The sequence below is a fragment of the Ursus maritimus genome, unplaced genomic scaffold (genome assembly GCF_017311325.1).
Source record: "Ursus maritimus isolate PB19 unplaced genomic scaffold, ASM1731132v1 scaffold_36, whole genome shotgun sequence".
Taxonomy (NCBI): Eukaryota; Metazoa; Chordata; class Mammalia; order Carnivora; family Ursidae; genus Ursus; species Ursus maritimus.
In genome coordinates this window covers 1,208,114-1,217,918 of record NW_024426230.1, presented here as the reverse complement: position 1 = coordinate 1,217,918, position 9,805 = coordinate 1,208,114, and the positions used below count along the sequence as shown (strand labels likewise).

The following is a 9,805-nucleotide window of genomic DNA, read 5'->3' as shown; positions in this document are numbered from 1 at the left end:
TTGGGCATGTCGCCTGGGCACGCGTACAAGAGTTTCTGCTTAGGCATGGTTTCACTAGGTTGTAGTTTCTGCAGACTTTCAACTTCATTAGATAATATAACGTTACACCTGTTTGTTTTTTCACCAGCAATTTATGAAGGCTCAGCATCTTTGCCAATACTTAGTTATATGAGACTTTCATATTTTTGCCCAGCAGGTGGCTATGTAGTGGCATTTCCTTATGCTGTTAGTGTACATTTCCTTGATTACTAATAAGATTGAGGGGCCCCTGGGTGGCTGAGCTGATTAAGCATCTGCTTTCAGCTCAGGTCATGATCCCAGGGTCTTGGGATCGAGTCCCGTGTCAGGCTTCCCGCTCAGCGGGGAGTCTGCTTCTCCCTTTCTCTTTCCCTCTGCCTCTCCCCCTGCTCATGCTCGCTCTCTCTCTCAAATAAATAAAATATTAAAAACCATAAAAAGGGGCGCCTGGGTGGCTCAGTCGTTAAGCGTCTGCCTTCGGCTCAGGGCGTGATCCCGGCGTTATGGGATCGAGCCCCGCATCGGGCTCCTCCGCTGGGAGCCTGCTTCTTCCTCTCCCACTCCCCCTGCTTGTGTTCCCTCTCTCGCTGGCTGTCTCTGTCTCTGTCAGATAAATAAATAAAATCTTTAAAAAAAAAAAAAACAAAACCATAAAAAATCCTAATAAGATTGAGCGTATTTTCACACATTTATTGGCCATCCATGGTTTTTTTTTTTTTTTTGAGCATTTAAGACATTACACTGGTTCTCTCTTAAAAACCTGTAAGTTTGTATTTTATGAATATTTAGTCCCTTAAATCGGATTCAGACTGTTTTTTTTACTTTGTAGCTTGTTAGTTCACTTTCTGTCTTTAGATGAGAGGAAGTCTTAATTTTTTTTTTTTTAAAGATTTTATTTATTTATTCGACAGAGAGAGAGACAGCCAGCGAGAGAGGAAACACAGGCAGGGGGAGTGGGAGAGGAAGAAGCAGGATCATAGCAGAGGAGCCTGATGTGGGGCTCGATCCCAGAACGCCGGGATCACGCCCTGAGCCGAAGGCAGACGCTTAACCGCTGTGCCACCCAGGCGCCCCTTAATTTTTTTTTTTGTTCCTCTTGAACAAAATGAATTGAGATACACAAAGACTTAACAAAAAAGTTACATGAAAGGCTTAAGTATCATTGAAACAGCAGGCAATGCCGTCTGCTGATACCGTGCGGTGGAAGTTAGGCACTTCCACTACTGTGTCGCTGCTCCTTCCTCCCCATCCTGGTTTTGGTTTCCCCGTTCCAAGGTTTCAGTTTCCCGGAGTCAACCTGCCCGGAAGCAGGTGACCCTCCTCTGCCCTATGATCTGGTCAGTTGTCACGTAATGCTAGGTCACAATGCCTACGTCATTCGCCTCACTTCATCTCATCGTGTAGGGTGAGTACAGTACAAAAAGATATTTTGAGAGAGAGAGACCACATTCACATAACTTTGATTACATATATTGTTACAATTGTTCTATTTTATTTTTAGTTATTATCATTCATCTCTTATTATGCCTAATTTATAAATTAAACTTTACCATAGTTTATACATATAGGAAAATCATAGTATATATAAGCTGGTATTATCTACAATTCAGGCATCCACTGGGGGTCTGGGGATGTATCCCCCACAGATAAGGGGTGCTGACCGTATCTTTCATTCTAAGTAAACCCGACATGGAATTTCTAATCCAATGGGCTGCTGCCAATAGAGGGAAACCGTGGCCCCAGATTTAGTGTGACATGTCTGAGGGGTCTTTGGGTCAGAGCTTCCACATTTTAGTGGGTCACGTCTCCTGGCAAATTGAGACAGGCCACACTAAGCTACAGGGCACTCTCCACAGCAAGCACCACAAGAAGATGGGGAGCTAAGTCTGAAGAGAAACCATCTAAGTGATCCCTGTGTGGTAAAGTGCAGGGGAAGTCAGTGACCACAGCCCCAGGCTGTGGGGGTTCAGAGAATGGCTAAGATTACCTGCTGGGGGTGTCAGAAGTTTAGAAGGAAATCTAAGAGCCTGCAGTAGCAAAGGCATGGGTGAGGGGATTTCAGGAAGGGTGTGCTCCAGGGATGTGAAGGTAGCACTATTCCGGTGGTCTGGCAAATGGATGGGAATACTAGGATGTCACTAAAGACACTAGTCCCATTGGGCTTCTCAGTCATGAAGTAGCATGGCCAACTGGTTTTTCAGACTGACTCTGCCAGTTGACCATGGAGAAGACATTGTATTGGGGATGCCCCCAGGTATACTCCACTCTGGCCTACCTACCACTCTGGCTAACACTGCCACAGGTGCCCACAGTTCCCTAAAGCGCAAAGAACTATCTTTTAGAAACTATTATTTACCCATCTCACCTGTGGAGGAGATGAGGTCATAGAGATGAAGGCTGACCATTGGCTTAACAGCAGAGGCTGTGGAAGGCCAGCCCTTAGCCAGTTTCACCCTTGGGCACCATGGAGTTAACCTGTGGGCTGAGTGTAGGAAAGATACGTTGGAAGATTGGGCCAGGACTAGGGCAGATGCAGTGCCGCTCTTGGGGGAAGGGGCCAGAAGCCACTGGAACCCCTTTGTCTGCTTACCTTCATGACCAAGGGCTTTGTTCTTGATTAGAAATTTTAATTTTAGTGTTGAATTTATCATGGTTTTCTTTATGATTTGTGTTTGTCTTAAGCAATTGTTCCTGACCTCTAAGCAGGAGTATATTCTTCCATGTAATCTTTTAAAACTTTTCTAGTTTTTCTCTTTTACACTTAATTCATTAATTTTCCCAGAATGGATTTTTTTTGGTGCGATGTGAGAGAGGGATCCAATTTTGTTTTTTCTCCTAGAGAGAAGAAATTGTCGCAGTGTTCTTCTCCATGCCCTTCTGCAGTTCCAGCTGTATCCCCAATTAAGTTCCTAGAAATGCTTCTGAGTGTATCTGGATTTTATTTTGTTCTATTGGGCTATTTGTCTCTCCCCGCACCGATACTCCGCTCACTTAGTTATGTTGGCATTAATATACATATTTTCTGGCAGGTCACATCCATTAGTTTGTTCTTTAGGGCTGTCCTTGGTTCGTTGCTCTTTCATGTAAATTTACAGTAAGCTCGACAAGCTTCTTGAAAATTCTCTCTTGGAGTTTTGACTGGCAATGCGCTAAATCTACAGCTAACCTTTTAAAACGTGCTGGGGGTGTTGCTTGTTTTCCTTCTCTGGACTAGCTGGGTGAGAATAGAATAATGTTTCCGTTATCCATGGCTGCATAACAGCCACCCCACATGGAGCGGCTTAAAGCAACAATCCTTTATTTTGTTCATGGATCTGTAATTTGGGCAGGGCTTGGTGGGCCAGCTTGTCTCTCTTGCACGTGGGGACTGCTGGGGCAGCTCAAAGGCTGGGGCAGGGCAAGGTGGAGCTGGAATCATCTCCAGGCTTGTTTACTTCCATGTCTGGCAGTTGAAGATGGTGTTGGCTGGGACCTCAGCTGAGGCTGTTGGCCACGGTCCCTTCGTGTACCCTGTCCATGTGGCTGCTTGGCTTCCTCTCAGAAAGGTGGCCGGGTTCCAGGAGCAAGCATTCCCAACGGGCAGCGTGGAAGCCGCCTGTCTCTTGAGGTCTGGGCCTGGAACTGACACAGCAAGTCCGGATTCAAGGGGAGGGGACGCAGAGCCCACTTCTTGGTGGGAGGAGCGTCATAGAATTCTGTGACAATTTTTAAAAATTGCTAAAATAATTTCAGTTTTTGAATGCTTGTTAAAACTTGCCTTTAATGCTGTCTGGGGTTGATCTTTTTTTTGTGGGAAGTTTGACCACAGATTCAATTTCTTTGTTTTAGGACCAACCGGATTTCCTATTTCTGAAGCCATTTTGCAGAGTTATATTTTTCTACCGATATGTCGTTTTAAATCCAGTTTTTCCAATTTATGCACAGGATTCTTTGGCTATAATATTCTTTTAGTATGTCGTAGGACTCATTTTGTTTGTTTCATTATCCATTTTTAAAAATCTTTTTGGTCAGCAGTTTTCAATTTTGTCTTTACAAAGAACTGAACTTTGTTGCTTTTTTCTATTTTATCTCTTTTCTATTTCATGACTTTATTCTTTTTCTAATATTTCCTTTTTTCTCTTCAGTGTGTATTTTTTTCTGATCCCTGTTTTCTCATTTCTTCAGCGGGATGCTTAGCTCATGAATTTCCTTGTTTTTTCTTTTCTAAAGTAAACATATGAATTCACAAATGTCCCTTTTTAAAAGAATTTATCCATGTATGGGGCGCCCGGGTGGCTCAGTCAGTTAAGCATCTGCTTTCTGCATAGGTCATGATCTCAGGGTCCTGGGATCGAGTCCTGCACTGGGCTCCCTGCTCAATGGGGACTCTGCTTCTCCTTCTCCCTTTGTCCCCCAGCTCGTGCTCTCTTTCTCTCTCTCTGTCTCTTACTCTTTCTCTGTCTCAAATAAATAAATAAGATCTTAAAAAAAAAAGAATTTATTTCTTTATTTGTGAGAGCGAGAGAGAGAGAGCATGAGCAGGGAGGAGAGGGAGAAGCAGGTCAATCCCAGGTCCCCGAGATCATGACCTGAGCCAAAGGCAGACCCTTAACCGACTAAGCCACCCCCACAGATGTCCTTCTAAATAACACTGTAGTTGACAAGGTTTTATGTAGGCAGAGTTGTCATTATTGTTCAGGTTAATGTGTTTCTAATTCCCAATATAGTACTTCTTTGACCCATGAAGTGATTGGAAATATTTTTTAAAATTTCTAAACTTATGGCACATTTTAGTTATGTCTTTGTTATTGATTTCTTACTTAATTTTATAGTGGTCAGAACACAGTCTATATAATGACAATTCTATTTGTTAGAGAAATTCACGCATCATGGCCTCGTATGCGGTGAATTTTTGTACATGTTTCACCTGTCCTTTAAAAGATTGTGTATTTTCCAGTTGTTGGGTGTGATATTCTTTATGTGTTCATTAGATTAGGCTTGATTTTTTTTTTTAAAGATTTTATTTATTCATTTGACAGAGATAGAGACAGCCAGCGAGAGAGGGAACACAAGCAGGGGGAGTGGGAGAGGAAGAAGCAGGCTCATAGCAGAGGAGCCTGACGTGGGGCTCGATCCCAGAACACTGAGATCACGCCCTGAGCTGAAGGCAGACGCTTAACCGCTGTGCCACCCAGGCGCCCCATAGGCTTGATTTTTTTAAGCCGCTCTGTCGAGGTACGACTGACATATAAAAAGTGGTGCCTTTTTACTCTATACAACTCGGTGATTTTGGAGAGATAAGCATACATCTGTGAAACCGTCACCAGTCTGCCACAAACTCATCTGTCACTTCCCAAACAGGCTGGAGAGTTGTGTTATTTTTTTTTTTTATCTGCCTCAGCTATTAGTGACTAAAATAATTATGTTACATATTCCACGGTGATGATGGTTTTGTCACCACTTCCTTTTGGTTCTGTCAGTTCTAGATTTTATCTTTTGTGGCTCTCATTCGGTGAACTGAGCTTTATGTCATTAAGTAATGATCTTCGTTTTTTGTAATACTAGTTTGGCCCTTAAAGTCTATTTTGCCTCATATTAATAAAAGCATGCTGACTTTCTTTTGGTTACTATTTTTCTGGTCATTATGGTCTGGGTGTTTGTGGACACCCCCCCCCTTCCCGGACACTTCCTATGTTGAAATCCTAACTCACAAAGTGACAGTATTAAGAGGTGGGGCCTTTGGGAAGTGACTGAGTCCTGAGAGTGGAGCCCTCATGAATGGGATTAGTGGCCTTATAAAAGAGACCCTCGGGGATCCCTTGCCCCTTCCACCATGGGAGGTCACGGTGAAAAGATGGCCATTTGTCAACTGGGAAGCAGGCTCTCACCAGACGCTAAATCCGCTAAGCCTTGATCTTGAACTTCCAGCCTCCGTTACTGTAAGAAACACATTTCTATTGTTTGGAAGCCACTCGAAGGTGTTTTGTCTATGGTATTTTTACTATAGCACCCCAAGTGAATGGGCGTATCTTTATTTCACCTTCCACCGGTTTTTCTGGGTTCTAATGTCTTAGTTTTACCTCCTATAAATAGCTTATAGCTCAGTTTTAAGTTAAAAATTCGATCTGAGGGGCGCCTGGGTGGCACAGCAGTTAAGCGTCTGCCTTCAGCTCAGGGCGTGATCCCGGCGTTCTGGGATCGAGCCCCACATCAGGCTCCTCCGCTATGAGCCTGCTTCTTCCTCTCCCACTCCCCCTGCCTGTGTTCCCTCTCTCGCTGGCTGTCTCTATCTCTGTCAAAGAAATAAATAAAATCTTTAAAAAAAATTCGATCTGAAAAATTTTAGTTTAATCCATTTACATTTATTTTGTCTACTAATATATTTGAATTTATTCCAAACTTCTTATTTTATGGTTTGTATTTGTTCTATTTTTCTGTTTCTTTCTTTTTGTCTTCTCTTTTCTAATTTTTTTTAAGGATTTTTTTTCTTTTTGTAAAGATTTATTTATTTATTTTAGAGAGAGGGGGAGAGGCAGAGGGAGAGAGAAACTTAAGCAGACTCCACGCTGAGCTTGGAGCCCAGTCTACAACATGCCTTGTAGCTACTTGCTTTGCAGCTAGTAGACTTCCGTAGTACTTTGCGTATGTTGGTTCCTACCAGTTGGTTTGTGCCAAGAATCAGTTGTTTGTTTCCAAACCTTGATTTGATAATTAAACTTGTTATTACGATCACATATTTCAACTAAATAAAGATAAACCAATGAAATATGAGTATAAAAGCAAAACTAAGTTGATTCCTTTCAACAGATTCCATAATGCCAGATAATGAAAAAACGTGGTTGATCGAGGTGTGGGCAAGAACTGTTAAGATTGGCAAACAAACAAAAGACAAAAATTCTAGAATTCTGTTCTCAGGTAGTTTCCCAAGCGTCTTTGAAATTTTTGTATTACTGAAACAAATCCTGAAAATTCGAGAGGATGCATAATGAATGCAGTTTAAACAAGAAAGACGACAACAATCATTACATTCATTCTCATAGAAAAGGATATTTATAAATTAGTGAACACATATTTGCTTATAGGCTTAATTTCAAATATGTACTTAAGGTGTGTATCACTTTTAAATTGTTCTGCTTTAACTCCCCCTCCCCCCCAAATAACCAACCAAGTCCTAGTCCTAATCTGTCTGAAAGGGAAGTTTCTACCTGGTTAGCCAACAGCCTTGGCATCATTTATTGATTTGAACTTCTTTTCTTTACTGAGTAGAAAGTCTACTTAATCGTCTCTCAGATCCTTATGTGTATTGCATTATCTTTCCAGATTATATATCCAGTTTCATTGATCTATTTGTTAGTTCTTGATTTAGTGCTTAAAACCTGATACTTTTTTTTAAAGATTTTATTTATTTATTTGACAGAGATAGAGACAGCCAGCGAGAGAGGGAACACAGCAGGGGGAGTGGGAGAGGAAGAAGCAGGCTCCTAGCGGAGGAGTCCGATGTGGGGCTCGATCCCAGAATGCCAGGATCACGCCCTGAGCCGAAGGCAGATGTTTAACCGCTGTGCCACCCAGGCGCCCTGATACTTTTTTTTATTTAAAAGATTTTATTTATTTATTTGGGGGGGCAGAGAGAGAGAGAGAGCACCAGCTGGGGGAAAGGGGAGAGGGAGAGGGAGAAGCAGGCTCCCCGCTGAGCAGGGAGCCTGATGCGGGGCCCGATCTCAGGACCCTGGGATCATGACCTGAGCCCAAGGCAGATGCTCAACAAACTGAGCCACCAGGCGCCCCTGAATACCTGATACTTTCATTAGCTTGTTGTGCCTTGGATAGTTCATCTCATTAATTTTTCCGTATATGTCTTATTTCGGAAGTTTATCATCCATATACTCTTGTTGAGGATCTTTTTATCAATTATGAAAGGTTCCAGTGAAGAAGGTATTCTGTTTGTCATTATAACTTTTTAAACAACATTTATTTATTTATTTATTTATTTATTTGAGAGGGTGCACAAGCAGGGGGAGAGGCAGAGGGGACAGAGGAGAATCTCAAGGAGACTCCACACTCAGCGCAGAGCCTAACACGGGACTTGATCTCATGACTCCGAGATCATGACCAGAGTTGAAATTGAGTCAGCTTCTCAACCGACTGAGCCATCCAGGCACCCCTGTTTATCATTATAACTTAAAAATAAGGCAAGGCTGAGAAACTCAAATACAGCATGGGGTCAGAAGCATGAACGCATACCAACATAGTAGTGGTATACTGAGTTTTCTGTACCCTCTGAGAAGATCGCATGAGCCAATAATACATGTAAGAAACCACTGTAAATTAGAGCACATGGTAAAAACTGCCAAGAAGGAGACAGTTCATGGAAATCAGGACAGGACTGCATTGACAGAGGTTCAAGCAAGGAACCAACTTTACCCTCTCAGGCCCAGCTCATCGTTATGAGAGGAGCTTGCTCATTTGCTCTCTAAACACCTGCTTCACCTGTTTGTTCCTCAGGGTGTAGATGAAGGGATTGAGCATCGGGGTGACCACGGTGTTGAGCAAGGCCACCACCTTGTTTTTGTCCTCTCCCTCATTACCCTTCCCTGACCGGACGTACATGAAGATGCAGCTGCCATAGAAGAGAGACACAACAACGATGTGGGAGGAGCAGGTGGAGAAGGCTTTCTGCCTCTCCTTGGCTGAGGGGATGTGCAGGATGGTGTGGAGGATGTGGCCGTAGCAGGTGGCCGTCACGGACAGCGTGCCCAGTAAACTGAAGTTGGCCACAATAAAGCCCAGGAGCTCTATCACACTCGTGTCTGCACATATGAGCTCCAGGAGTGGGAAGTTGTCACAGAAGAAATGATTAATGACATTGGGGCCACAAAATGGCTGCCGAAAAGTGATGAAACTTGGAAAGATGATGAGAAGGAATCCTGCCACCCATGAACAAAGGACTAGCTGGACACAGACCCTTTTGCTCATGATGGTGGCATAACGCAAGGGGTTACATATGGCCACATACCTGTCAAAGGACATCACCGCCAGGAGGAAGAATTCTGTGGTGCCCAGGAAGAAATAGAGGAAAAATTGGAGAAAGCAACCAGTTAGGGAAATGGTCTTGTCTCCGGTCAGGATGTTGGTCAGCATCTTGGGGAAGATGACTGAGGTGAACCAGATCTCCAGGACAGCAAAGTTGCGGAGGAAGTAGTACATGGGGGTGTGGAGGCACCTGTCCATGAGGGTGACGCCCACAATGAGGAGATTCCCCAGCAGAGTGAGGAGGAAGGTCAGGAGCAGCCCCAGGAAGATGAGCATCTGCAGCTCACAGGCATCTGAGAGCCCCAGCAGGACAAACTCAGTGACAACGGTGTGGTTCCCCATGGCTCCTCTGACGTCTCCTGGGGGTGGCCAAGCAGAGGGGTGCAGCATCAGGAGCTGTGATGTTCTGGGGACCTGAGGACACTTGGAACTGAAAGGAAAAAGCATTCAGAGCTGAAGGAGTCCTTTGTTTCTTTGACCAATCAGGCCCTTTTCTGCCTCCTCAGGCTGGTTGTCCAGATTCCTCACTGAGTTAGCATCAAGTCACTCATACTTTGACCCAATTATATCAGTTTTCTGGAATTCCTTGGGGGAAACTTTTGCCCTTACCAAATCTTTTTCATTTCTCTTGTTTCTATTAGGAAACTCTGTATTAAACTCCTTTCATTGTTTCCTTTTAGATTAGATGATGTCTTCTCTCATATTCACCCAAGTGTTACGGGGAGTGTCTCAAGTATATTAAAATACCCCCTTCTGCAGTCCCGTGTCAATGCAT

At 43.5% G+C, this 9,805-nt stretch overlaps 1 protein-coding gene across 1 annotated transcript; it reads right to left on the bottom strand.

Annotated features, from left to right (window-relative positions):
- Nucleotides 1–8,120: 8,120 nt before the first annotated feature.
- On the bottom strand, nucleotides 8,121–9,563 carry LOC103681029 (olfactory receptor 49-like). The gene has a single exon (XM_008710524.2). The coding sequence runs from the start codon at nucleotides 9,475–9,477 to the stop codon at nucleotides 8,443–8,445; it is 1,035 nt and encodes a 344-aa protein (XP_008708746.2). The 5' UTR covers nucleotides 9,478–9,563; the 3' UTR covers nucleotides 8,121–8,442.
- Nucleotides 9,564–9,805: the final 242 nt, after the last annotated feature.

Coding starts and splice junctions, on each gene's coding strand:
- LOC103681029 (XM_008710524.2), bottom strand. CDS start 9,477: ATGCTTTTTCCTTTCAGTTCCAAGTGTCCTCAGGTCCCCAGAACATCA.